Source organism: Rhamphochromis longiceps, linkage group LG1, assembly GCF_057381845.1.
Source record: "Rhamphochromis longiceps isolate RC_006_pf linkage group LG1, R_longiceps_female_GT1.1, whole genome shotgun sequence".
NCBI classification, from domain to species: Eukaryota; Metazoa; Chordata; class Actinopteri; order Cichliformes; family Cichlidae; genus Rhamphochromis; species Rhamphochromis longiceps.
Genome location: NC_140557.1, coordinates 19,127,186 through 19,154,705, shown reverse-complemented (window position 1 = coordinate 19,154,705; position 27,520 = coordinate 19,127,186). Strand labels below are relative to the sequence as shown.

The window sequence follows — 27,520 nt, the reverse complement described above, 5'->3', positions numbered from 1 at the left end:
GAGCTTGTTTTTTCTACACAGTCAAACAGATACCGCTTAAGCCCTAAATTATAAGAAATAACTATGTAAATTTACTGAAAATGTTCTGGTAGCACATTGCACAGACTGTCCTGCAATAATAAAACTGAAAATTTGTTCTTCTTTAATTGAATTTTTCTTTTTTGTTTTTTCATTTGCTTTTTGCTGTGAACTCACTGCAAAAATCACAAATCAGAATCAGAATCAGAAAGACTTTATTTATCCAAAAGGGGCAATTAAGGTACAACAGAGCAGCATGACGTTGAAGATAAGGACAGGGCATAAACAGGCAATAAGAGTGAGAGTATAAATACACAGAATATACAGTATATACACAGTTTTAAAATTACACAGTTAAATTTCTATAGTAATGTTTTCCCAGGTGTAGTGTCCGTGCCTTGCCGCTAGGTGGCGCCGCACCACACGCTGTACTATGGATGTGATTAATTGGTGTTACCGTCCACCCTCGGCCGGACGAGGGAAGCTGTCCTCCTGCACCTCTGAGTAGGGAGTCCTCTTCGTCAGTAGCAGAGCAGCTCATGTGGAGGAAGCAGCAAGGACAGAGAGCAGCTAGCATGCGCGGACAATTCACGTAAATGGCGCGATTTAAAAGGAGTTTATACCAGCGTCTGCTGTTTGTCGTTTTTCTTCCAATCACAGGTAAGAAGCAGGACCACTTTTACTCATTTTAACCTGTGAGTGCGCGGCGTCCTGTATGGACATCACTGACTGTCCCGTGAGGACGTGTGTGTTAGTCTGCGGACTTTAACGGAAGCTCGCAGATTCAGTTTAACGGTTTTAACTTTTAGCTAGCTGCCTAAAATAAACCGAAGACACGGAGGCAGTTTTTAAACATATTTGGTAAAAAGTTTTATTTTAAAAGCCATAAAACATGAGTATTAAAGGCAATATTTCCTATTTTGGTTCATTCAACAGTCAGTCTTAACTTCAAATGTTCACCTGGTTAATTGTAATCTATTTACAGGTAGATATAAAAACTGTATTATCAGGGGTGTCAAACATGGGGCCCGGGCGCCAGAATCGTACAGCTAAAGACTCCAGGTTGGCCTATTAGATAACTTCGAAAATGTGAAGGAAGCCATCATTTTTCGACTTTTAATTGTATTTTCATATGTGGCTACACCTTTTATTACTAACACAGACCTCCTCCATGGTCGTTGATACTGCGCAAAACAAAATAAGTAACAGATTAACAATTAAATGACAGAAAGTTTCATTTTTTAAGTAACTACTATAAAAAGCCACCATTTTTGCACTAGGTTGACTGTTAAAAAACAAAAAGATGACATTCTGTCAATAAACAAGAAATATCCATTTTATAATTACAGTATAGTTACAGCTCTTCACAGTGACCCAACAAAGTTTTTTTTCTGTAAATTTACATGTTTATCTCTTACAGTTTAAGCCCAAAGCATTATTTCTTTGTCATGTGGAAAAACAGATAAAGAGGAAGTTCCCCCAATGTAAAATGAGTTTAACATCCCTGCGTTAGAACATCTGAATATACTTTAAAGGTACCACAGAGTATTAGTAGAAACTGTGAGTCAGGTGTTGAGCTGAAATCAAAGATCAGATCCAGCTACCAAAGCAAAATAAATACATATAACAGAGTTGGTTCATGAGTAATATGAGAAAAGATTCTTATACATTTTATAAGCTTGTAAGATGTAAATATAGTTGCACGTTGTCCTGTTAATGCTTTAAACTACAGGCTTGGTCTAATAGGACAATCTGTTTCATCTTCAGCTTTATAACCTTAAGTAGGTGGTGCAGGAAGACCTCAAGCTTGAGTGTTATGACTATACTGGACAGTAGACTTCCTGCTGGCAGGCCTACAAGCCTTTTATATGTGATTTTTCCCTTAGTAGGTGCTGTAAACTGGCTCCACAGACACTGATGAGACCCAGCTAGAAATTATTAAACGTCTTTAATTTTTTTTTTTTACATCAGGCTGGTCTTAAACTCTTTAACTGGTGTCCAAATGCTGTTAAATTCCTTAAATCATAACAACTCTCTTCCTGGTCTCTCTACCTGCAGGTGTGTTGTGCTTTAGTGAGTTGTTTTTCATCAAGGAGCCCCTCGATGTCACCGTCATGCGGAAAGAAGCAGCTATTTTGGACTGTCAGGCGCATGGAGAGGCGCCCATCGACGTCAAATGGCTCAAGAGCGGAGTACAAATCGCGGAGAATGAGCGGGTGTACCTGCTCTCCAACGGCTCCCTTTTTATTTCAGAGGTGGAGAGCAGAAGAGGAGACAAATCAGATGAGGGGTTTTATCAGTGCCTTGCTCAGAACAAGTATGGAGCAATCCTGAGCCAGAAAGCCCACCTTACAATCGCAAGTGAGTATCAGGGATATGAGTTGTGTAATCTAGCATGATTTGCTGTTATACGCATATTTATTTGATGCTCAGTCTGGTCTGGTCTGGGCAGCTTTGGTGGCAGCAAGAAGATGGACAAAGTCTTCAAAGTTAGAGCTTAAAAGGGATGCTGCTGGGAATTGAGGAAAATGCCCATTGGTGTGTTAATGAAGGACCAGGAGATTTGAAAGGTTAGGAGCAGTGTGGGATACTGGCTCTCCAATGCGAAAGAGCAGATGACCCCTATTCACTGGCCCTGGCTTTCATGTTATTGCACCCTGATGGCTCGAGGAATTGTTCTTTTTGAATGCTTTCTCCTCCTGCGTTGTGCGAGTTGGCCTCGTATTTTCAGGGGGAGGCAGGGGAGGCTTCAGACAGAGTTGGTCTTTTGGCACCTTATATCTTCTTCCACTCACAGGCCCTGAAATTTGCTGTCTTGTTGTGCCACTTTGTAAAATGTGTGCGTTTTCTATTGCTTTTGATCAATTAGTAACCCAAAAATACATACAAAAAATGATTTAATTTTTTTTGCAGTGCTGTAGGGAAGGGGATTTTAAGAGCAGGTTGTGCCAAAAAACTGCAATTAGCATGTGTTACATAACAGTTATTGTGTTTACATTAATTATTCTGGAGCGGTACCACAGGCAGTGCTTTCTGATAGAGCTCCCAGTCATAACTCAGACATTTTCTGGTGTTTAAAAAGTGTGGCTTGATTAATTGATTGAGTGGTTTAGTTTGCTTTATAGCTTTAAGTTAAGAGGTGATAAAGGCTGCCTGTAAGCTTTACTAGTTTGTTTTAAAACAGCACTTAGACCTGCTGGAAGGTCTATCTGGTAGCTCATAAAGTTTTCACATAGCTGAGAAATGCTCAGTTGAAGGACACAGAGGTAGTAGTGGGGGTTGTTGTAAGTGGTTCTCACACACACACACAAATGTGAATTGCTGCTCTCCCAATACTGCGGCTTTACCCTGAGTGTCTAAATGACCAAACTTTATTGCAGGCCTTAGCAGGTCAGTAGGCATCGTAGGCTTAACCCAATTGTCTTCTGCCTCACTGCCCCGGTGAAAGAGTATAAAGCTTTTCACTCTCTTTTTGTCCACTCCCGGCTCACAAAAGAAGAAGGCATTCTTCGTGGGCAAAAGTGGACAGAGCTGCTGGAAGTGGTCACCACAGCAAGGCTAATTGCACTAGTCGTAAAAGTTAAATATTAGTAGATCTGCATTTTGATTAATTATCATATGACATGCCTGTTGCATGGGGGTCTGCTCATTGATGTCTGAATTTTGGAGTCTTTTCAAGTGTTCCTCAGCTGATTTATGCTGCTTTTGCAGACGGTCTGCTCCTTGGTAGCTTTTTCAAACGTTGCTCCATCTCTGGATGGATGTTCATTGTTGTTTGAGAAATATGGTGGTGATGGAAGGTAACTTTAAACACAGGATCCTGAAGCACAAAGGTGAGAAGGGATTTGGCCTTGATGAAAAGGAATGTGACACCTGAGCCTCATCGTGTGACTTTTGTCAACAGACCTCAGATTGATGGGGATTTCAGTACAGGGACTGACTCTTGAGTTGTCTCCCCAGAAAAATATACCACTACAAGTGAATACTGTATAAAAATAGGAAAATTTCCAATTTTATTTTTAATAAACATTTACAGCTCTGGTGTATTTGTAGCTCCCATACTGATGTAATGTGGGCACTGTCTGCTAGTGAAAGGATATCCTCATCCTGGTGAAAGCTGATGAAGTGAAATGAAACAGTTTATTCACTTAAAAATTTCCAGTAGGAATAAACACAGTGAAAATGTACAGTTCATTGACTCCAGTGGTAGTAGTTGTGAGGCCTAGGAGACATTGATAGGCTACAGGTACCTGTTTATGGAGGCTTCTCAATCAAAGTGGCCACGCCCCTAACCATCCTCTACCATCCAGGTGGATGAAATGCAGCTGCAAACATGCTGTAAATTTGGAAATTTTAACATGGATGTCTGTAGGGATTTATGTATGTTGTAGTAAGCCTTGAGTGGCCATTAGAGAAACTACAGTGTTTTGAAATTTGTGGCTCAGTTCTTGCAGCTCGTAAGGTTGATACTTGGTAGATCTGAGGACTAGACTAAGACAATAAAATTATGGCCAGTGTGTTAGGAAGTGAATGCCTCATGGTCACTGTTTTCTTCCTCTGGCAGACGAACTGATCTTGATTCCCATCCCTACCTGCTGTCCAACAAGAAATAATAATAATAATAATTTTTGTTGATGAAATGGGCAAAAATAGCCAGAAAATGCATAGAACTCTGTTAAGTCAGATAACAGAGATTATGATAACAGTATCCTGGGTTAGTGGTTTGTTGAACTTTTTTCATGTTTATAAGAAAACAAATTTTCCCAAGTGAAGTTGTCACTGTTTAAGAGAGTTTGGCATGAATTCTTACTCTGGGTAGTCTTCACTTTTTTATGCTCATGCCTTAAAGGAGGTATTCTAAGGAGCTGTTGCAAAGTTTATTTTACCTCGCTGGTGTGTCCACAGCCTGCAAGGTCAGGACTGTGACATTATTTTAAGTTGCTAAGGAATGCATCTGACTTGCACCAGCTTGGCACATTTTGAAGACAAATGCAAACCTTGCACAGTGTGAACTGCAATCTGAGTGAAGGAAATGCCCTTAAGTGAGACAACTCAAACCCAAGATTCTTGCTTTTCTCCTCTGCTGGTTACAAAAGGTTACCATGGTTCCCCTGAACACCGGGCCCTAAGGTCAAAGGTTTCTTTTAACTGTTCAATAGATGGAGGTGCAGTGGGATGCAGAGTAGGCCTAAAATCTGTCCTGCAATAATGCTGGGTGCGCATCTGGCTTGATTAGTTTCCTTCATAGTGATCATGAGCATCTATCTCTCATATGTTTTATTTCATACCACAACAAAGGATAAAACTGTTGCCAAAACCAGAACACGGGTATTTACAGAGTGACTTTATTAACTCTGTTCTCTGCTAGGGAGTTTCAAGACAATGAAGCCACTGTTTGTGAGTGCAGGGTTGCTGTTGAGTGATTGGAAAACTTTGCAGCAGAGATAAGGAATTGGAGAAGGGGGATGAATGCTCTTTCCAACACTGCTCCCCCACTGCCCATTCGGAGCTTTGAGAGGTCACACTGCTCATGGGAATAGCTCTTTGTTTAGCCAGGCCAGTGGTCACTTGACTGTCCGACAGCCTGCATGGAGCAGCGCCACATCTGCCATGCAGCTAGTGATTGATTTTGTGGGTTTTTTCAGCCTTGCATTCTTCTTCTTCTTATCAGCCCTTTTTTTTTCTTTCAGAGCCTGTATCAATGTTCAGTAGGGCCAGTGATCATAGTAAAGGACTCATCACTCTTCATAATTAAATGACGATGCTTTTCAATAGTGCTGCTGGAATTGGTTTATTTTAGTCTCAGCACGTGGTTCACTCCAGTTAACAAGAATCAGGCTCATAAGAAGAGTAGATTTAAGGTAACCTAACTCTACTTAGAAAAGTCATGGAAAGTGCATGTTGTTGATTTAAACTGTGTAACGTGCTTTTCGTCAAATCTCTAGAAAGCTAGAGGTGCAGTATTATTCAAATTGACATAATGGAAATAATCTTTTTCAAGTAAAAACAATAAACAAGCAACAGTAAACTGCCATAATGACCTTTTGTGTGGTGGGAATTAAAACCACAGCTTTTATAACTGCTTATCCAATTAAATAAGACAGAGAAAAGACAATGACCTTTCAATTCATGTTATCTGTCAATTCTGGCTGTTGTATATTGTAAAAAAGCAGCTGGACCATCTGTACGGTTTTATTTTGTTGTAACAGAAACAACTGGAAGATGTCACTGATGGAACAAAAGAATTATTATTATTATTGTAAAACAGTATTTGAAAGCCTCACAGCTGGGGCAATGTGTTTTCTAGGTAGTTTTCCTGGCAGTTTGAGCAACAGGACTAGTTTGGGGTGGTCACACAGGACTCTGCCATAGTTGGGTGCTATGCAGGATTTGTGGAGGTCAGAGGTGAGAGGTGAGATTGCTGGGAAGGGCAGATGGTCGGAACTGCTTTGTCAAGCCTTTAGGGAATAAGGCTGAGGTATTTACTCTGTTTGATTTAGGGTAAAGGCCAAAATGTTACACCAGAGATTGTTATGTTGGTATATTTTGGTGTAGGAAAGGAAATTACACCACATAACTCACTGTGAAATACACAGAATAAATAGCCGAATCAGAAAATGTGTATATTTGACTGAATTAGAAAGAGCTCGGCTGTTTGCCTTGATGATTTTATCTACGTCTTAGATGCCTCTTGGCAAACATCATCCCTCAAAGAGTCCGCCTCCTGTTTTTCAGCTTGGAACAGTGCACAACAAACCCTCAGCAGTTAAAGATTTTCTTCCTTCTTGTCTTAGTGGTTAATCAATAATCAATGATTGTCCCGCTGTTTGTCAATCGAGCATCACTTGAGTGAATGGAAAGGCAGAGTGGAGAGGCAAAGGATCAGAGCAGCTCATCTCTCATGCCCTGCAGTCATATCACTTCAGCAGGGTAATGGCATTTTTGTAAGAGGTTGTGTTAAAACAGGAGGGGCAGGAGAGGGCCTGGGAGAGGCGGTTTCAATGCCTCTCTCTGCTTCTGTCCTCACATCAAACATCACAGTGGAGCTAAGGAGGCAACAGCTTAAGGCTAATTAGATTAAACGTGTCCATGGTGACGACATCTGATCCTGACAACAGTTTGACTTTTGTCCAACGGTTCATCAGAAATGGATGAAGCCAGCAGCCATGCCTTTTTAATGTTTTCATTCATGAAGTCCCTTGCATGACACAAAACCCCAAATAGTCCTAATAAAACTGCAATTTAGTAATTAGAAGTTAATTTTATCTCTGTAATCAAACTACAGATCCTTTCTTTCCTCTCCAAATGTCAGTTTGATTTGAAGCTGACAGTTTCTGTTAAATGTGTAAAAGTCATAATTCACTGAACGCAGTCTGAGCTCTGCTGTTGTTTAACACCACAGCAGCTGGCAGCACTGCTTACACACAGCCATCCATCACCCCCTCCCCTATACGCACCACTGTGTGTTTATTGCAGTTAAGGGATTTCCTGGAGACTTCTCTCGAAAGCAGAGGTTATCATAGCACTGAGCTAAAAGAAAAGTATCCCGATAAGGATGTTAAATATCAGAGTGTAAAGGATTATAGCTGGCAATGAGTAATTCGGATATCATTCATTTCACTGTTTGGTTTATGCTTGTTTCCTCTGTGGTTTCTCTTTGTTTTCTTCCTTATTTGTAGTTTATTTGGTATTTCTCCATGCAGCATCTCCAAACGTCTCTTTGGATGGTTTTTTTTGCAGTAAACATGTGACAGACGTGGTTTTAACTTGATATCCTGCTTCCTGTTCTTTTGTGTTTCTTTTGCTGAGTGCTGATGGCTCACTGCAGCAGAAGCGGCTCTGGGTGTGTGCTCAGAGGTTAAAGAGCACCACAGTGTATTTGTTTATCCATTGCTGAATGAGTGATGGTTTTGACTTAAAAACAGGCAACAGCTTTTGAAAATGGACCTACTGAAATTGAAAATTTAATTTGTTGGTCCGCTGCAAAAATCCTTTAGTGTACTGATTTGTCCATGTATGCCATTGATAATTTGATTTATTTATTATAGTAAATGTTAGCAAGCTGTGGGGCTCACTGTTCTGTCTATCACAGACAAGAGTGCAATTGATTTCTTTTAACAAGCGACTGACCTCCTGCTTTTTAAGTAGAGGGGGGCATGAGGATCTGGGTGTCTTTCAGGATTTTTGTGACTCAAGAGGAACAGCTATTCAAAACTTCAATAGATTTACACAAACATCTAAAAGGTCCTTATTGTAAATCTGGTTGGGTCTTATTTGCTTGCTGCTTGGCTGGTGGCTGACACTAGCTCAGTTTCAGAGAAACCCAATCCACGCAGGATGTAGCTGTTCCACTCCAGTCACCACCTTCCAGCAGCATGCTGCATGTTTACAGCTTCAGGAGCAGGAACGTCTGTTTTCTGATATCTGACTGAGATGGATGGATGATGTCATGATAATCACAAACTTGGATATGCTTGTAACACTTTTGTTTATTATTTTAATGATATACATTAATTCTCTGTACTTCTGCATACATAACAAGTCTCTAATCTGTCTCCTGGTTGGTTTTGTTGCAGGTATTTCCTCATTTTCAGTTCAGCCAACATCTATTGTGGCGACTGAAGGCTCAGTCGCCAGGTTTTCCTGTAAGACTGTTGCACACCCTCCTCCCATCATCACTTGGGAGTTCAATCGGGTCACATTACCCCTCGCCACTGAACGGTATGCACTCTGTTGTTTTCAGTTTAATTTCATCTTACTCATTTACATTATTCCTACACAAATTTTAGATAAGATTCTTTATTAGCCATTATTTCATGTTGTCTAAGATGTTTCATATGAAATTGGTTCATATTGTAAGTATCATTGTTGTGTGGGTGCGTGTGTTTCTGTCTTTCAGAATCACAGTCCTGCCCAGTGGTGTTCTTCAGATTCAGGCCGTGCAGCAGGCTGACGCTGGAAATTACCGCTGCGTCGCCACCAATATTGCTAGTCGACGCCGAAGCACAGAGGCCACCCTCACTGTGACCCCAGGTGTGTTAGCCAGCTCACTTTTTGCAAACTTGTAATATTTAAGCACACAGTTGAGTTAAAAAGTCTGACTCTGAAGCAGTTGAAAGCCTTACAGCTCACCATGTGCACTAAAGCTGTCTTCTGCTCTCTCTCCACAGGTCCCAGACCGCAGCTTCCCCAGAGACCTCGTATCATCGCTTCACCACAGAACATCTCGGTGTCACTGCACCAAACTGCCATCCTGGAATGCATGGCCACAGGCAATCCCCGACCCATCATCTCCTGGAGCAGAGCAGACAGCAAACCTATTGATGTTTACAACACCAAAGTGCTGGGGAACGGCAACCTCATTATCACAGACATCAAGCCCCAGCACGGAGGCGTCTATTTGTGCAGAGCCACCACACCTGGCACAAGGAACTATACCATGGCCTCAGCTAATGTCACTGTGCTAGGTAAAAACAGAATATACTACTCAGGCTGTTCATGATTTCTATTTGTGATGATCACGTAGAATTGAACATATTGCTGTTCTTTTTCTAAAGCACCGCCTTCCTTGGTGGAGTGGCCTGAGAGCCTTACGCGCCCCAGAGCTGGCACCGCTCGCTTTGTGTGCCATGCTGAAGGAAATCCAACGCCTCGCATCACTTGGCTTAAGAACGGAGAAAAAGTTCACTCTAATGGTCGGATCAAGATGTACAACAGGCATGTTTCTCTCCAGTTCATTTAAAGAGTCATTACTGTGACCCCAAATTATCATGAGATGATATTTGAAAGTTCTAGTTGACCAGAACTTTCAAATATCACACAATGTTTTTCTTGTGACATTACCAATAAGTTTGATGTGTCACATGGCCGTCTTCCTATTGAAAAAACAAAAGTTGTATCCAAGATGGCCACCATGGTCACCACCCATCTTGAGGAGTTTGCCCCCTCACATATACTAATGTGCCACAAACAGGACTTTAATATCACCAACCATTCCCATTTTATTACGGTGTATCCATATAAATGCCCCACCCTGTATATTTATAAATGTGCCAATGGAAATTTTGTTGGTTTCCTCAAAATTTTCACCTGAAATCATCTGGGTCCATACTCTTTATCTCTGGGTGTCTCCAGCAAACTAGTCATCAACCAGATCATCCCTGAGGATGACGCCATCTATCAGTGCCAGGCAGAGAATGAGCAGGGATCAGTCCTCACTATGGCGAGGCTCATTGTGGTGATGTCAGAGGACCGGCCAAGCGCACCCAGGAACATCCGAGCTGACACTGTGTCAAGCTCTGCCATCCTTCTGGCTTGGGAGAGGCCTCTGTATAACTCGGATAAAGTTATTGCTTACTCTGTACACTACATGAAGGCTGAAGGTAAGCAGAATCCACACACATGTTTTGTTGTTGGGTTTTTTGGTAACAGGAACAGTACATTAAGACAGGATTTTCGTGGCAGTTTCAGAAATCCTACTTTCTGTCAGACACTGTGACGTTAGTGTTGTGTTGTTGTACTCCGGAGTTAATTGGAACAGCTGCGTTTTCTGAACCAACAAGACATGTTAAGCTTAAAGATGCAGGGTTCCTTCCTTTGCTGGATAAAACACAGGATGCACTATTCACAAGAAGCACAACGGTTGTAGTGTGGCAGCAGAAAAGCCTTAAAGCCTTTCAGTTTTCCTGGGAACTTTCTTTCTGTTGACAACAAGAGTCACATTTAAACAATGTAGCATTTCAGGAAAATGTGCAGGCTGTGCATTCAAGGACTGCACTTCATTATAATGCCACTGACTTCCATTGAGGAGGAGAGATGTACAGAATTCAACTATTGAAAAAAGAACACCTGCTGGATTTTTGGTGGGAATAAGGATGTCTGAGAAAAAAAAACAGGATGTCGCTGAACAAATAACTGACATCTGTCAGGAATTTGTTGCACTTTTCACAGATTTTTTTTGTCCTCTTGGTGCCACTTAAAGAAGCTGGTTATCAGGCAGTGTGCTCTTTACCTGAGGTTGTTGATAGAGGCTTGGGACTTAACTGAAGATCTACTGAAAAAGGGAACTTTTTAGCCAGTGTGATGGAGTGGCCAAAAGTGTGTATTCTATGAGGGGAAGATAGTTTAAATTGGACAGGAAGTCAAGCTTTGTTAAGACTTCCAGGGAGCCGTACTGAGGCATTCAGACTACACAGAATACATTTTTGTTTGCCTGAAGTACCTTAAGTGAGAAATTAGACCAGGTACCAATCCGTCTTTGTTTCTGACTTGGCTGGTTGTTCCAAGGGGCAGGAAATGAAAACTGCAGCTGCATAATGTTCTTATTACAATGAAAAAAACATGGGAATGCACAAAGCAAGCTGAGCAGTGGTAAAATAAGACAAAGTGACTGGACATACATAAAATGTTGAATAAATTATGAAAACCTACAGTAACAAAACTGTATCATATTGTTGCTGATTTTTGGGGGCTGGGGGCTAAAGTTTGAATGTTCTGCTTTTTATTGTTATCTCAACATTTTTTTTTTTAATCCTGTCATTTGTCCAGGGTTAAACAATGAGGAATATCAAATTGTCATTGGAAACGATACAACTCGCTATATTATTGATGATCTGGAGCCAGCGCACAACTACACCTTCTATGTAGTCGCCTACATGCCAATGGGAGCCAGTCGCATGTCGGACAACGTGTTTCAGCACACACTTGAGGACGGTGAGGTCTACAATAACAAACAAAAAAATCATTAATGCAGTCAATACAAAACAAGAAATAAGCCCTGTTTAAGGTCATTGAATTTTCTGCAGATGGGTTAGCCATGGTCTTTCCTGTGTGATATAATTAAAAACAGGATATGAGGCTGTTTCATATGTTTTTTTAGTTGCATAGGTGGTTTTACTAGAGATTGCTGATAGCGTTTTTTGGCACATATGACGGGGTGCAGTGGGAGGTTTGAATGTCCAGTGTTAGCTACAAGGTGGTGCACAACAAGCAACTTCCTCCCTGTTTGGGCATTTCTTTAGGCTTTCAGATTGGCTAGCACTGGGAAACAGAAGGTTTGAGTAGATGGATGAGTGGTGCTGGGTGTTCAGAGTCTCTCTTTGACGTAATACACAAGAAAGAGTTAAAAGACAAAAAACAAAGACATTCTGAAACTGAGTGCGTAGAGCACCGTGAAGCTTTTGGCTTACAGGTTTACTTGTACATGCTCTGAGCTCATCATTTAAACTTTGGTCCACAGTACCCCTCCGCGCCCCTGAGCTCAGCCTCACCAGTCGCAGCCCCACAGACATCCAGGTGTCTTGGCAGCCTCTTCCAGACAAGCTGAGTCGTGGCCGAGTCTGCAGCTACCGCTTATCCTATCGTACCAGTTCTGACAGCGCGGTCTCACAGATAGAACTTCCTGGAGAAAAGACCCAGCATCTCCTGGAAAACCTGCAACCCGACACCATCTACCTTCTTCGAATTGTTGCCGCCACCAGCGTAGGGTGGGGTGAGCAGTCCGCCTGGACATCGCACCGTACCCCGAAGGCATCCGGTGCTCAAGGTACTTGAAGAATTGTCCTCATAACCTCTAAAATAGAAGCATTTAATCAAAAATATGAAGTCAGAATTGTACTTTAAATAGATTCTTATCCAAGCAGAGGAAGTTGAGTCAAAAATGTGAATTGGGCAAGAGATTGAGAAGAGCACGCTTTAATAATCTTGTTAAGACATTGCATTTGTTTCTCTCTGACCTTTACCCTGTGCTGTCAGTAACATTGGAAGGGCTTTGGTCATGGGTCATAAAGGGAGACCTCGGGCTTCAGAGCTGGACAGAATATATGGCTGTTTAGAGCTAGATCTGAAGCTTTGGGAAGGGGGAGGGGAGGATTTGTTTTTTTTCCTGTCCATCTCTTTTACCCTTAGTGTCCAGTGTAAACTCTGAAAGGCAACTTCTATTGGCAAACTTCATTCCCGTCATTCCTAAACGTGTGAAACAAGCTTCCTTATCTCTACGTGTGGTTTCTATTGAGTATTTAAAAGTGTGGGGGGATGGGGGCATTATTTAACTTTTCAAAAACATTTACCTGGTCAGGACAGAAGCTTCCTCTGTCACTCAAAAACAGCTCAAATAATGGATTGTAGTTGTTTTAGGATCAAGTTCCTCTTTTGTACGACTTTATAAGAAGACTGTGACGTACTTATAATAAATAAATAAATGTGGTTCGTATGGGCTTATTCTTCTGCAGTTCCCCTGGCTCCTGAGCTGCATCTGGAGTCTTTAAATTGCACCACTATTTTGGTACATTGGCAGCTGGCACCCAGAAACTCAGCGAATGTGCGGGGCTACAAGCTATTCTACCATGAGGAGAGCCAGCCTGAGAGCACCCCAGTTCAGTTTCACGCCTCGGATAATAAACACACCATCGGAGGGCTCGGTGAGTTTTCACCTTAGGTTACCTTCTGCCACCAATTTGGCTGTTTGGGTCATTTTACAGTATTTTCACATGAACACCAACACATGATGGAAGTTTCGTGTTTACTTTGCAAGTTTTAAGATCTGTTAAGATTTTCAGGCAATCTTTGAAAATGTTGATTTTTAACAACGTGTTATTGGTTTAACAGTACTTGTTTTTTTTTTTATTAATATTGCCTACGTCATAATTAAAGGTGTCATAGTTTAATGATTTAATATGGCTGGAAATGGATATTTGCTATGAAAAGATGTGTTGAACTGATGGGGTTCTTTGCAGGGAAAGTGTGTGTGTGTAATCAGAGACCGTCTGTGTTTTGGTAGCTGCTGCATGTGAGTTCCCAGCTAAGACATTTGTTTGATTTCAGTGTCCCAGATATTCAGATGAAATGATCAAACTTAGCATAATTTGAATGCCAGTATTCTAACAACTAAAGTAATGGACAAGGTGTACATCCTGTTGCTTACCTGCCTTGTTGCTTGTTTATCATGTGTGTATCTCTGTCATTTATGGATATACATACAGTAGAGAAAGCAGTCTTTAAGATTTTTTATTAAAATCTGGATGCATCTTTTTAGGGAACGTGAGCGATTAATTAGCTTAAGTCATGTCACATTTGGAGCAGAGGTTCTTTAAGTGGGAAATATATCAGCATCACATCCAGTTTCCACGACCTCTTGACTTCTGCGGGACATCAGTGTGCGGCTTTTCTGCTGCTGCTGAATAGTGTTCGGGACACATCACAGCCTCTCTGCCCTTTAGGTCAGATTCATTTTATCTTTTTTTGTTTGAGAGCGGAAAGGGAGCTCAGGCTAGCTCCAAGGACAACTGACCATATGTGGCCAGAGGAGGTCAGCCAGGTGGTCAGCAGCTGAGTTGTAAATCAGAAGCCTCTGTGCTCAAGTGAGATCAGAAAGGGAGAAAGACAAGGAGTCATTCTATATTACTGTAGGTGTGAAGTCTAAATGATACAGGTGTTCAGTAAGTTAGAATTTACTTCAGTAAACACTACAACTGTTTAGGCTCATTCTGCCACATCCTATGAAAAATATGACAACTAAACCCATTTCTCCTGCTAGGATTAACTCATAGTTGAATCTAGTGCAGATAAAGTCACAGACACTAAAATTACTTGCCTAGATATGAAGTTATACCTTGAATATTATTTTAATGATAGCTATAGCTTGAGGTGCTGGAAAAAGTAAAAAGATTCCTCTATATTCAGCTAAAGTTTGTGTGTGTGTGTGTGTGGGGGGTTTCAGTATTTATTAAACGTTTCAGCAAGAATGGTTGTATGAAATATTTCTAAGCTGTTTTGGTTTTTGTTTTCTTGTTTTTTGCCCTGAATATTGGATGTTCTGGGTTGTTCTGGGAGGACGAGCGAGCTGTGGTCACTCTGTAAAATACAGCTTCTGCTGAATTAAAAGAATCATCTTTTTGTTCCTCGTTGTTAAAACAGCTTTCCATGGCCGTGTTTTAAAGAGGGTAAGACTGTTTTGTGGAGGCTGATTTATCATGCCTTTTATGACTCCTTTGAGCAGTGTTGCTGGAGGAGAATTAGGATCAAAGACTCCTATTCTGTTTGGCTTTGAGGGCCACAAAGATGGTGTATTAGCCAGAATTTCAAGGAAAACCATCCTCTGACCAACTGAGAGCTGTTAGCTAAACAATGAGCATGTCTTGTGAGCTCACTATGTCACAGGTTTGAGATTTCTTCCTCATAAATTAGCTGCAGCGCTGTGCATGGGGAGAAAGGTGTGAACTGAAGTGTCTGACGTCCTGTGTGGCAACGCATCCTGCAGCACAGAAGGCATTTCTGTGCTGTGAGCAGTCTGACATTTCCTCTAATTATATCTGCTTTCTTTTCCTTTGAAATTATTTTGATAATTATGTTTTACACAATCTTGTTACAACATTTGAATTCTTGTTAAAATGAAGTTTGCATTGGAAAAAGGTTGAAAGGAAATTTGGATGTTAAAATGAGTCAAAAAGTAGCATTAGCATGAGTTATAAATATTTTTGACTGCATTGGCATTTGTCACAGTAAGCTTCTGGCCACTCCAGACCAACTAAAGCTGTGGAAGAGTCCAGTGAATTCAACAACTCTTTCTTTCTGTCTTATTTATTTGTTATTTTTATTTCTATAAGGGGAGAATGTGTGTTTCCTTCTTTTAGAAGCAACATTGCCTCACTTTTAAGATGATCAGGCAATGAGCAATGCTCTCAGCGCGATATGGCAGCCTTGCTTCTGTCAGTCTGCCCCAGGGCAGCTGTGGCTACAGCTGTAGCTTGCCCCCACCAGTGTGTGAATGTGAGAGTGAACGAATAGTGGAATTGTACAGTGCTTTGAGGGTCTCGAAAAGTGCTATATAAATGCAATCCATTATTATTATTATTATTATTATTATTATTATTATTATTATTATTATTATTATTATCCAGCTTAGATGATAGGCAGTAATCGGTTACATCAGTCTAGTTGTAGTGAATTTTCTCCATATTCCCTTATGGGTTTTCCGCCCCTGTTTTGGATTTACATTTAAGTGGTCTTAGATGAATTATTGGATTATTGAATTATGAATGAATACATTAACTGTGTCTGTTACACTGTTATTTACTGCAAATTGTTCTCATTAGATAATGGCAGCTAGTAAAGCTGATTGAAATGAGCTCGTAGACTGATGCAGTGTTAGTCACAGAGCGTCATATGCTTTGGAAATATTTATGGGTTTATAATTCAGTGTTTCAGTGCCTGTGTTCTGGCAGTTTTACATTTCAAATTACATTTTATAGCTTAAGTTGCCTGGCCCCATGTGGTTACTTAATAAGAAAGCTGCCCTAAAACTATATATAGGTTTGTGTTTGCTTTTCTTTTAAACTCGGCTTTAAAGATGTGCTAGAAGCAGCTTTGAAGCTGTTTATCATTGCAAATCAAATCAGCTTGTGCTGTGAATTAATTTTTTCATAATCTACTTGATTTTGTATACAGCAGTCAATAGTATTGATTTCTGAACTGTCATCTGTAGGAAAAACCACAAACTGCTGATTCAGCTGCAGAGAACATGCTCTGAACTCACTCATGACAAGCCAGATGATTGAAAGCACACCATAAAAAGCAGGAATGTGGTTTTAGAGGCTCCAGTTTGGTATAAATGGCACGGTGATGTGACCTTTCCTCGCATGTGTATTCGTTGCTTGGCCCATGAACAGCACAAGTTGTCATAGCTGAAGCTTAAAGACCTCTCATACCTGTTGGCACCAGGCAGGACTGCAGATTTATCTCACAGCTGCAGGCCATGTTGCATCTTGTCCACTCCTTTTATTAAACATGAGGCAAAGCATGTTCTGTGTGAAATACAGTCTTCATTTTAAAAAGGCTATGTCATGTTTAACCTGCATGTGTGTCTGCTGATTTGTGTTGGAGGCTAAAGACAGGAATAGTAGGGGTGGTGGTGGTTAATAGATGCCGGTGTGAGGGCTCTTGCAGGAATTGACATTTATTGCCTCTCTTCGGGCCTGGGGGCCTTTCGCAACAGAACAACACTGCAAGGGCCAACAGGAACTGCATTTTAGCTTTTTTAAAAAAAAAAGGGGGGGGGGGGGGTCACAAATGGCTTGAATATCCCCAAACAGAATAATTTATGGGAGTAAAAGCCTGTATCCCAGTGGAAAGGACAGGAAAGCATCTTCTCCTGAGGAATGGCTTTGAAAGCGGAATACAATGTGTAGTATTGTAATCACATTTAAAATTTGTAAATCTAGTTCTGCATATGAAAAATACCTTCCAGCAGTAATATTTACACTCAGTCTTTTAATTAAGCAAAGAAACCCCAGTTATACAGTTGTGAGTGAATTGTTTCATGTAAGAAGATGGAGAAACTTCTTAAACATTTTCAGTTTAACTGTGATGCACTCGCAGCTCGAGGAAAGTGAGTGAGTCACTTCGTCTGAGTTGCATCATCCCCTACAACATTTGTAATGATTGTGCTTGTTTAATTAAAAGTGACTTTTATTTATTAAGTCTCCTCATTTCTCTGTTTTTTTTTTTTACTACAGTTTATTTTTGCTTTTTTTGAGTAGCTTGTTTGATGGATTTTGAAACATGCCATATAAGTTTTTTTTATTACATGTGCTGTAAATTAAACAGAATAATCATCAGGAACACTCAGTTCAGACTATTTTCTTATCTTTTGCTGAGGCAAAATCCTCGTTGTTGTCATTTGTTGCTTTGATTTTGTTCACCTGACTGTGTTGTTGAGAGCTTCAAGAGTCATCTTCATGGTTTTATCAGGACACTTTGATATGATGCTACTTTAAGCCAGTTTGACTCTTGGTGGTTCCCTGCTTTTTCACTCACTTCCTCCGCTTGACCCTCCCCCTTCAAGGGGAGAGAGGTAACCCTCCCCCCTTTTTTTGCAGGATTTAGCTTGCCCAGATTCCATGTCAAAGGTCATGGCCCAGATGTCACAGCTTCCCCCCCACTCATAGCTCCTCTCTCACATAATTACGGCAGGCCCATTGTATTGTGGGTTTGGGTAGAGGTGCATGCTACATGCCTACTCCTCTTTAGAGGTAAGGCTTAACAAGCGGCTCAGAAACTCCAGATAACAAGGAGGACATTGTAGAGCTGTAGAAGTCGAGGAATTCTGCTTTCACTTAGTTCTGGAAGTAACAAAGAGAGGGACAGTCCTTCTTCTCTGTAAACATTTGTCTACTCTGCAGCAACTCATGAGATAGTTTACATTGCTGAATATTGTGTTCTTTTATTTTTCCTCATTGCTTTTAATTGTCTTTAGGAATAACTAAGGTTTTAGGCTTCCTGGGCAAAAAAAGAGGTTCAGCTCATATTCCACACCCATGACCCCAGATTCTTTCAGTTTTATCTTGGCCTGACCTGTTGGCCCTGGTGTGGCTCCAGTGAAACTCCTCAGGGCTCTGTGGGGGTGCAATGTGTGTAGCTCCACCCACGCTAAACTTTGCAAACTTCCATGGAGATAAATTCATCTCCTGTGGTCTCCCTATTCTCTCGAGCTTCTAAATGTCTGAACATCAAATACATCTGTTTGTGTTGTCTGCGGGACACACAGGACTCTGATAGTAGTAGTTGTAGTAGTAAGGATTGATTGGTTTGGATTTTGTTATTTTGCACATCCACCTGGTGTTTCTCACCAAACTGTGATCCTGCATCTTTGAAACATTATTTAGAGACTCTGGGTCACATTTTGTTTACTGTTTTTAAGCACTGGAAATTATGACCATTTAGGGGTAAAAGGGACATGTGGTCAGTTGGCTATTGTTCAGCAGAGGGTCTCCAGGGTCACTAAGGTCTGCTACTGCTGCTGACCATCAGCAGTGTCCTCCCCAAGGGGTTTTCACTCCAGATTTAACCCCTAGATTCAGGACCCGAGTAGGTGTGGCCACTGACCAATGACCAGCAGGCCTGACGGGGCCAGAGAAAGAGCTTTCTTTATATGTGGTCAAAAGGCTGGGGGTGACAGGGTGATGGATGGGGGGGGGGCTTATCTGTTCTGCTGCCTTGGGTGGTGTCGAAACTGACCAAAGGACTCGCAGCACAGAGCATCTGTCGCCCTGCCCTACCCCTCGTTCTCACCACGCCATCAAACCAGAGCACATCACTGACCTCACACCCACACCGGCCAGCTCTCTTTCACACAACACCCCCACTTCCCATTAGCTTTAGGAAACACATCTGGCACTGTTGTGGCCTATACTGACTTGTGTAAGGAACTGTCAATCTAAATCTTTAGTGCTCTTTTTTTTTTTTCATCTCTTAATGTAGATCCAAGGAAGAAGTACCACGTTAAGATCCTGGCTTATAATGTTGTGGGAGATGGGTACCAAGCAGACCAGACTATCAGCACCCCTGGATGTGTCTGTAAGTCCCACATTATAATAGAAAAGTCAGACCACATGGTGCAGAAAAAGTGGGGAAAAAATAACAGTACTAATCTAGATGTACCTCTCAGCTGTTCGAGATCGCCTGGTACCCCCTCCACCTCCTCCACACAACGTGTATGCTAAAACCAACAGTTCGACCACCGTCTTTCTGCACTGGAGTCGACCAGCATTCACCTCCAGCCACGCAGTCAACTATACCGTCCGCTGCAATCCAGTTGGTCTGCAGAATGCCTCCCTGGTGCTCTACCTGCAGACGTAAGAAATTACCCTTCAGACCAAAGTGAACATGACTACATGTAGATTGATTTTCATATTTGTTAGCGTGTAATTTCAACTGCATTTGCTGCATTTACTGTACGACTGCCTGGTTTCCTTTCATAGTATAGTTTTTATTTTAACAGTATTTTTTTAAACAGTAATTTAGATTTTTTAGCAGCAGCTGATTATCACAACCTAAAATCAGCTGAATGCATTTCTTATACTGTGTGTTTACAACACTTTAACAACATAAATGCTGTCTTCACAATTGTTTGGGAAAGTTTACAAGTACTTCTTTCTTTACACTGCCATCACAGCTCCATATCGCCCTCTTCTGGCCATTTCTTTGACCCTCTTTAAACATAGCTGTCTGAAGTTGGCTGGAATGTCTTGCCAGTAAGTATTGAATCTGTAAAGGAGAGCACAATTCTTAAAGTGTGCATGTATTCTGCAGGAGTGAACAGAGACTCCTCGTGCGAGATCTGGAGCCCAATACCAAGTACGAATTTGCTGTTCGCCTCCATCTTGACCAGCTGTCCAGCCCCTGGAGCCCTGTGGTCTATCAGAACACCTTCCCTAAAGGTGAAAATGCAGAAACATCTTATTCACCGATTAATTTCTTCATTTCTTCATGCACAAAGACGAACATCCCCATGTTAAAGCTGTTCTGAGTTCACTTTGTCTTTTCATTCTCACCTCCCAGCTCCCACGCAACCTCCTTCCAACATCAAAGTGACTCTAATTGAAGAAGACACCGCACTTGTTTCATGGAAGCTTCCAGATGAACTCAATGTACCTGTGACACGCTACACAATCCTGTATGCCTCCAGAAATGACTGGATAGCTGGGGAGTGGCAGGTGATGGAAAGGGAAGGTAAGGAGAGACTCAGAACAAGAGCATTTATGTACAGGTGTGTGTATATATGCATGACTGTCAAGGAAACGGTCATCTGGGAATCAGTGACTCTGCCTCTGTCTTCATTGTAGTCCCAGAATTCTCTAGAGTTCACTGCTTTGTCTTACTGCCAAGTGGTTTAATGAGACTACAACAAAGACTTTGATTTACAGTCTTGTTGACCATTTGCACATAAAGATGCTTTTAAATCTCTTCTGTAAATGAACAGCCTATATCTTTTTACTGCAATAATGGATGGTAAATAATTGTTATACATCTTATACTATGATAGATTATTGCTCACAATTTGACTCTTAGTAAGTACACACAATAAACCGATATCACAGGCATTGTCAGAATTGATTTCAGTTATGTGTGTTTATTTTTTTTTTTTTAAATCTTGTATACCCTTCATCATGATTCCGTCTTAGTCTGTTTTTACCTTGTTTAGCTTTTATACCTGATTTTACACTTTCATGCTTGTTTTTTGTTTTGTTTTGTTCCTTGCCTTATGTTTTTATTTATTTTATTTTATTTTTTGTCCTATTGTAAGCTGACCTTGAGGGTCTTTAAAGGTGCCTATAATAAGATGAATTATTATTATTATTATTATTATTATTATTATTATTATTATTATTATTATTATTATTATTATTATAAGGGTTACTGTGAAAACATAGTTAAAAAAAAATCCATGATTGTAAATGTCACAGGATAGTTCTCAGCTTGACCAGTATATTGGTTACCAGCTATTTGTCGTTATACCAATATCCATATTTATAATATATATTAAGCAAAAAATTAAAGAAGAGGCGGGAGAAACACCCTTTAACCTTTTTATGGGTGTTGGCATTGCATAGTGTGTCCACCAGAGGGTGCTCTGCAACTTCCCTGTTGGAACATGTTTTGTTTGGAACGCTCTTCCCAAGCTGAGTTGGGACAATTAACAATAAAACAGGATTTTTAAACAGAATTGCTATATTATCTTAGTAAGGACTTGTGAGTAACCGCAGATGACAGAGATTTAGTGTGTCTGAAAGAAAATAATAGATCAGCTGGTATATTAGATTTTTAAATTGTTACATATCGGTCTAGTGTCTGATAATATTGGTATTGGTATTAAGCACCCTGTATCAATCTGGCTCTAGTAAACATTTTTTTAATTAATTGTTCTACTTCATGAACTTATTTTTATTCATCATGGATTACAGTGCCACAGAAGAGTCATAAACTACCTGAACATGGACAAACAGTGTGCTATTAAACGGAGAACCTTGTGGTCTTTGCTTCTTTTATGCTTTATACACACCGGTGTATTCAGACAGAATTTCATCTCACAACAGGGACCATCACCATGGCGCTGCTGGAGAACCTGAAGCCTGGCCAGATTTACTTCGTGAAGGTTTCAGCATCCAACGACATGGGCGACGGTCCGTTTTCTCATGCGGTGGAGCTGACAGTACGAGAAGGTCTCCCCCTTGGTCATGATATCCGGGTTTCTCGTGGCTCCACAAGTCAGTGAAACCAACATGATGTCTTACAGTGTAAAGAGTTTCTTTTTTTAAGAGGTTACATGATAACCTGACAATGTTTCCTCGGCCCATAGCGTTTTCTGATAACTTCTACCACCTGGATCAGAAGTCGATGACCGGTATCAGCGTTGGAGTCTGCATCGCTCTCATCTGCATCATCATCTGTGCCTTCATCATCATCTGCAGAGGCAAAAACAGGTACCTGGTGTCTCTGAGTGTAGTGACCATGTCCCACATCAATTCAATTCACTTTTATCTATATAGAGCCAAATCACAACAACAGTTGTCTCAAGACATCGAGGTTTCCTCTATGAACACGTCACTTTGTGTCCTTTCAGGAAACTTTCTGCTGTGAAAACATGCAGAGAGGGAATGAGCACATCTGCTGCAGCTGCAAGACCTCCATCCTCTCAAGGAGAAGCTGAGCATGCTGATGTGAGCATGCCAATGATGAATCTAAGCCATTTTCTTGATGCAAAGGTACAGCATGTCATACTCGTGACACTAAAATCCAGAAAAAAATATACTTTAAATATTTTAATTAAATGTGTTAAGTTATATTTACATTTTGAGAAATGTGACATTGTAAAAAAACAAAACAAATTCAAATAATCAGTGCCACAATGACAGTGCAGGTTTATAATTAAGTGCCAATGTGAGCTGCTTAAACAACAGTTGAACTGTAATAAAGCCTCTTTTCTTTTATTGCTGCTTTTCTTGCAGGGTGGAACAGATCTCATCATCAATTCTCTCGGCCCCATTCAGCACACCGCTGAGAGGAAAAGGAAATGGTTCTCCTTCAGCAGTGATGTGAAAAGTGAGAGTAAACCCACACAGGTGAGATTAAGAATAATGAGTCCTTCTCAATAAGTGATTACCAAATAATCAAACCTGAAGACGACAGCATGGTATGTTGTGTCTGTTGGGTTTAAATCTAGTTTGAATCACTTCTCATGAGGGCTGAATATTTTTTTCTGTTGATTTGCTCAAGATGTTAAGATCTCTGCAGATGTGAAACTGAGCCGTGAACAGTCAGACTAATAGGAGAAACTTTCTCTCTGCGCTGCAGAACACAAGACTTGACGCGGCCTCATACCAGCACGGCACCACAGTGCTGACCTATGAAGAGGAGCTTTCTTCAAACCAGCCCACCAACCTGCAGACCCTGCTCGGACATCCCGGCGACACAGAGGGATCTTCAAACAGCGAGGGCAGCCACGCCACCGGTGACTCAGGCCGCTACTCTCACGACGAGACGGAGCTGACCAACCTGTCCTCAGGGCCCAGCAGCCACCTTGCGTCTCCCACGGCAGAGGACGGGACCGAGTTTGACTGTAGCAGCTGCGCTGAAGAGTTGAACGAACTGTCAGAGGAAAATCAGAGCAAACAGAAGGCGAAGGAGTCAATGAATGCTGGCAGTTGTCGACACGAAGCCCAAAGCAGAGTGTGAAGGCGTGCCTCTGTATGTGTGCGTGTGTGTGTGAGTGTGAAGGCGGTGGTTTACTTGCACAAACATTCACATAATATAAAAGTGTGCGCACTCACCAGAGTTGACTTTATTGTTTATTTACACTGCACGTCAGTGAGTGCAGCGAAGAATGTCTGGAACCACGCTGCCTCTTATTTGGGCTGTTATGAGTTTGCCTTTTTGCTTTAATTGCATCACAGAGCTAAGAAATAGGCACACACATACCCCGTAAAACAAAAGTGATATTAGCATGTTAAACAGGAAAAGAAACAAAACAGACTAGACTAAAAGTAAAAAAAAATAAATTAAATAATTTAAAATACTTAATCACATTCTTCAGTAACCAAAGTGTGTTTAAATGTCACTGAAATATGTGGCTTTTAGCACAGTGCTTTACGTTACACACATGCGCCTTAAAGAACTAATGTGGAGTGGTTATGTCAGTTTACTCTGACATAGCCAACCTAAAAATCCTTTTAATGATGAAAGTACTGAAAAGACCATAATATTGAATTAATCACAAACAACAAACCTGATAATGTTATTTGAATGTGCAGGTAAACTGCTGGCCTATATGACTGTGTTGATTTTTTCTTTTTTCTTCTTCTTTGTTTCTACACACTGTGAACGCTAAGCTAACAAAGTCCTTCTACAGTATAAAGTGTTGACAGGAAAGCTCGTTTTATCCTTTTAACTTCCTTCTCTTTCTCTCTCACTCTCTCTTTTCATTTCCTGTGTGTGTGCGTTTGTGTGTGTGCGTGTGTGTGTGTGTGTGTGTGTGTGTGTGTGCGTGTGTGTGCATCTGTGTGCGTGTGTGTACGTGTTTTTCTCACCCACCATGAATGTTTAAAAAGGAGTGTCAAAGTGACATTTCTGATGCTATTTAAGAGTTTATCACTGGAGCGAAAGGGAGGTCCTTTTTGCGGATTATCTACCTCGGTTTGCCTCATGGGTAAACCTCCCACTGTATATTTAATAACTACTTAAACCTTGCGTTGTGTGATGGGCTGCTTCCGTCACATTACACTTTATACTTCCTCGTCTTCTCTCCTTGCTTTGTTCTGATGTACAGGATGGTAAGGGCGCTGCAGCTCACTCCTCTCGCTCCACCTGTGGTGTGGACTGAAGGATGTAACACACACTCACAGTTTATTATTTATCACCTCAGATGTTGCTGAGGCACTGAGCCAGTATTAATAGGTCTTTGTTCAGTTTTTTTTATCAGTTACTGATGTAATGAATGTCTGTTTTATCTTTCTTTTTTCATCTTTATGTCGGTGTGCAGTCGCCCTTGCTACTCCTGTTTTTATACTACCTCGTTTAAGATTTAATTTTATTGTCTTATTGTTTTCCTAAACTCAGGGAACAAAATTTAGTACGTGCGAAAAGTCGTGTAGTGTTATATGATGAACTGACAGGGTAACTTCTCAGTACTAAGCTGTTTTCGCGTGTAATTGCCTCAAAGAAAACGCTATGAATGTATCTCTGACATTATGTGCCAGCAGCTCAGATGTTTGTGCTGCCCTTACCACAGACGGACACATCTGCGGGTTCTTTAATGTCTGTATGTTGACTTCTTCTTCATTGTATCTGTGTAAGAATTCACACCAGAAGTGCTTGCAGCGGCATGTCCGTATGGAAAAGCTTTATGATCAGCCTTAATGTGGACAGCGTTTCCTCAGACTCCAAAACCAAAGCCTAATCTCTCTGAGGGAGACACCCCACATGAGGATGCAACACATGAAGAGTGGTTGTAATGGAAGTGTTCAATCAGAGACTGAAGTGAAGAATCGAATGGACAACATTTACTTATAAAAAGTCTATTTTTGTTAGAGGATGATGTACTTGTAGTTACTTTTGTTCCAAGTATTTTTGCTTTGCTTTAGAGTAGATAAAGGTTAGCACTTGTCTGGAAAGTAGTTTGTATTAGAGGCCAATGTGCAGCGGTGACTGTGACGCTATCACCTTTATTTTAGTTTCTCAACTGATCTCTGGCTGGAACAACTGAAACCAAAGACCAAAGATGAAACCGGAGATCAGTTGATCATCAAACAAAGCCTTGCACATTAGTGGCCTTGACCCACGATGAAGATTTTAAAGGAAAATAAATGGTGAAAGTTGTGCCTGCAGGATTCACAGGCACTAAATGGAGTGACAATGACTAATATTTATGCACACGAGCCAGGTTATCCTGCAGCAGAGTTCCTCAAATTCTGAAGCAAACATACGTCTGCATGGTTATAATGTTATAAGAGTTAAATACAGTATTTTATATGGATTAGCAGTCTGTGTTGCGGCAGTGCAGCTGTGTGTCAACGTGCATCCACTGGTTTGTCTCCTGTAAATTGGTGTAAAAAAATAATTAGAAGGAATAATATGTTTAAAGTGTATTATTATTATATTTCTATAGTTTAATTTCATTCTAAGTGCTCACAAGAAAAAATTATTTCATTTTTAAGTAATTTTATGGCATAAATGAGCTAAAATGCCAGTGGGTGCACAAGTCGTCACATTTCTGTATTTTTAATCAGAGGACTTTGCAGAGGATTCAATCATTTGATATATTTAGGTGACACAATCAGTTTAACTTTCTTTCTTAAGAAAAAGCAAACCAAAGATTTTTTTATTAAAAGGTCACCGTTGCATGTTGGCGAGAGATCAGTTTAAAATCATCCTGTCTTTGTGTGAAATGTTATTTCCACTGCTGTTGTACTCATTTTATTACTGTATAATGTCAGGAGGATGGAAACGTTACAGCGTGTTTTTTAATCATTTCATTTCCCACAAAAACAATTGCTGTTGTGGTTTTTTAAATGCTAAATACTGTTTTCCTGCTTTTGCAAAGAACAGTTTGAGTCTTTGTTTTCAGACGTACTGCCTGAGCAGAGCTTTAAGGGCCCGATCCAGAATCCAAAAACATCTGAACTTTGTGCGTTTACACACACATCACCGCTCTGGTCGAGCAGGTTCTGGATTAGACCCTTGAGTAGTTCATGCAGGTACATGAGTCCTACCTCTGGTGTTTGTTTCCATATTGTTTTTATGGGTACAGATTAAACGTGATTGGGGTCCTTAATGCCTGTAAGGGCCAAGATGTACGGCCATCAAACATGGGACTGGGGAAGTTGATGTGCTGCTTTTCATCTTATAAATGTTAAAAACATGTGAATTTAAAGGGTTAAACACACACAGTCTTCTGCAGTAATGTTTTAATCCTGTGTGGAGGAGCACTGAGGGTCATTTACAGTCAGACTCAGGGGGACCCACAGCTGCTCATCCATCAGGACAAAGCAGGTTTCAAGTGTTTGAAATTGAATGTATCTTTATGTAATTATTATGTTACCTGATATTTTCTCTTAATGTTTTGTTATATTTGGTCTGTGCCAGCTGAATGACTTGCAAGTTTCCAAAATGTTTAGATAGAAGTTTCTATACAAACAGCTAATGATAAAAAGTCTGATTCTCACTTTAAATAAAAATACAGAAATGCTATAATATCTGCTGTTGTAGTCGGTCTTTGTTGATTCTATCTGAAACTCTGAGCATTCTTTTTACTTTTCTATACAGTGTGCAGTTGCCATAGGTATTAAAGGTACTGCACTGCAGTTGTTTTAATCATAGATATCTAATACACTCCAATTTGTCATGTGAATGGAGAGTACTCTTTACACATTAAGGTTAATTATGGAGTACCACAGGGATCTGTGCTAGGACCAATTCTGTTTACATTATACATGTTTCCCTTAGACCAGCGGTCCTCAGCCTTTTTTGTTCCATGGACCGGTTTAATGGCAGACAATATTTTCACAGACCGGCCTTTAAAGTGTGGCAGATAAATACAACAAAATAAAATGATATGACCAAGAGAACAACGGTGGTATTTTGTAAATATAATAGTAAATGTGAATTCACTGTGTAACTTTATTAGCAGCGTCCTCCTGAAATGTGCCAACAACATTGAGAGTACCATCCTCCT

The 27,520-nt window shown here is 40.7% G+C and overlaps 1 protein-coding gene and 1 long non-coding RNA gene across 2 annotated transcripts; both read left to right on the top strand.

Moving 5' to 3' along the window:
- Nucleotides 1-521: 521 nt before the first annotated feature.
- On the top strand, nt 522-27,041 carry prtga (protogenin homolog a (Gallus gallus)). Its single transcript, XM_085401459.1, has 19 exons — nt 522-678; nt 2,077-2,379; nt 8,595-8,739; nt 8,918-9,051; nt 9,189-9,485; nt 9,576-9,735; nt 10,153-10,400; nt 11,566-11,730; nt 12,257-12,562; nt 13,248-13,436; nt 19,273-19,368; nt 19,460-19,646; nt 20,104-20,231; nt 20,353-20,523; nt 21,888-22,058; nt 22,151-22,274; nt 22,415-22,556; nt 22,800-22,913; nt 23,146-27,041. The coding sequence occupies exons 1-19, from the start codon at nt 615-617 to the stop codon at nt 23,524-23,526; spliced, it is 3,525 nt and encodes a 1,174-aa protein (XP_085257585.1). The 5' UTR covers nt 522-614; the 3' UTR covers nt 23,527-27,041.
- Nucleotides 13,444-19,255, top strand: LOC146678610 (uncharacterized). Its single transcript, XR_014910389.1, has 2 exons — nt 13,444-15,426; nt 15,548-19,255. It is a non-coding gene; the product is annotated as an uncharacterized LOC146678610 (long non-coding RNA).
- Nucleotides 27,042-27,520: the final 479 nt, after the last annotated feature.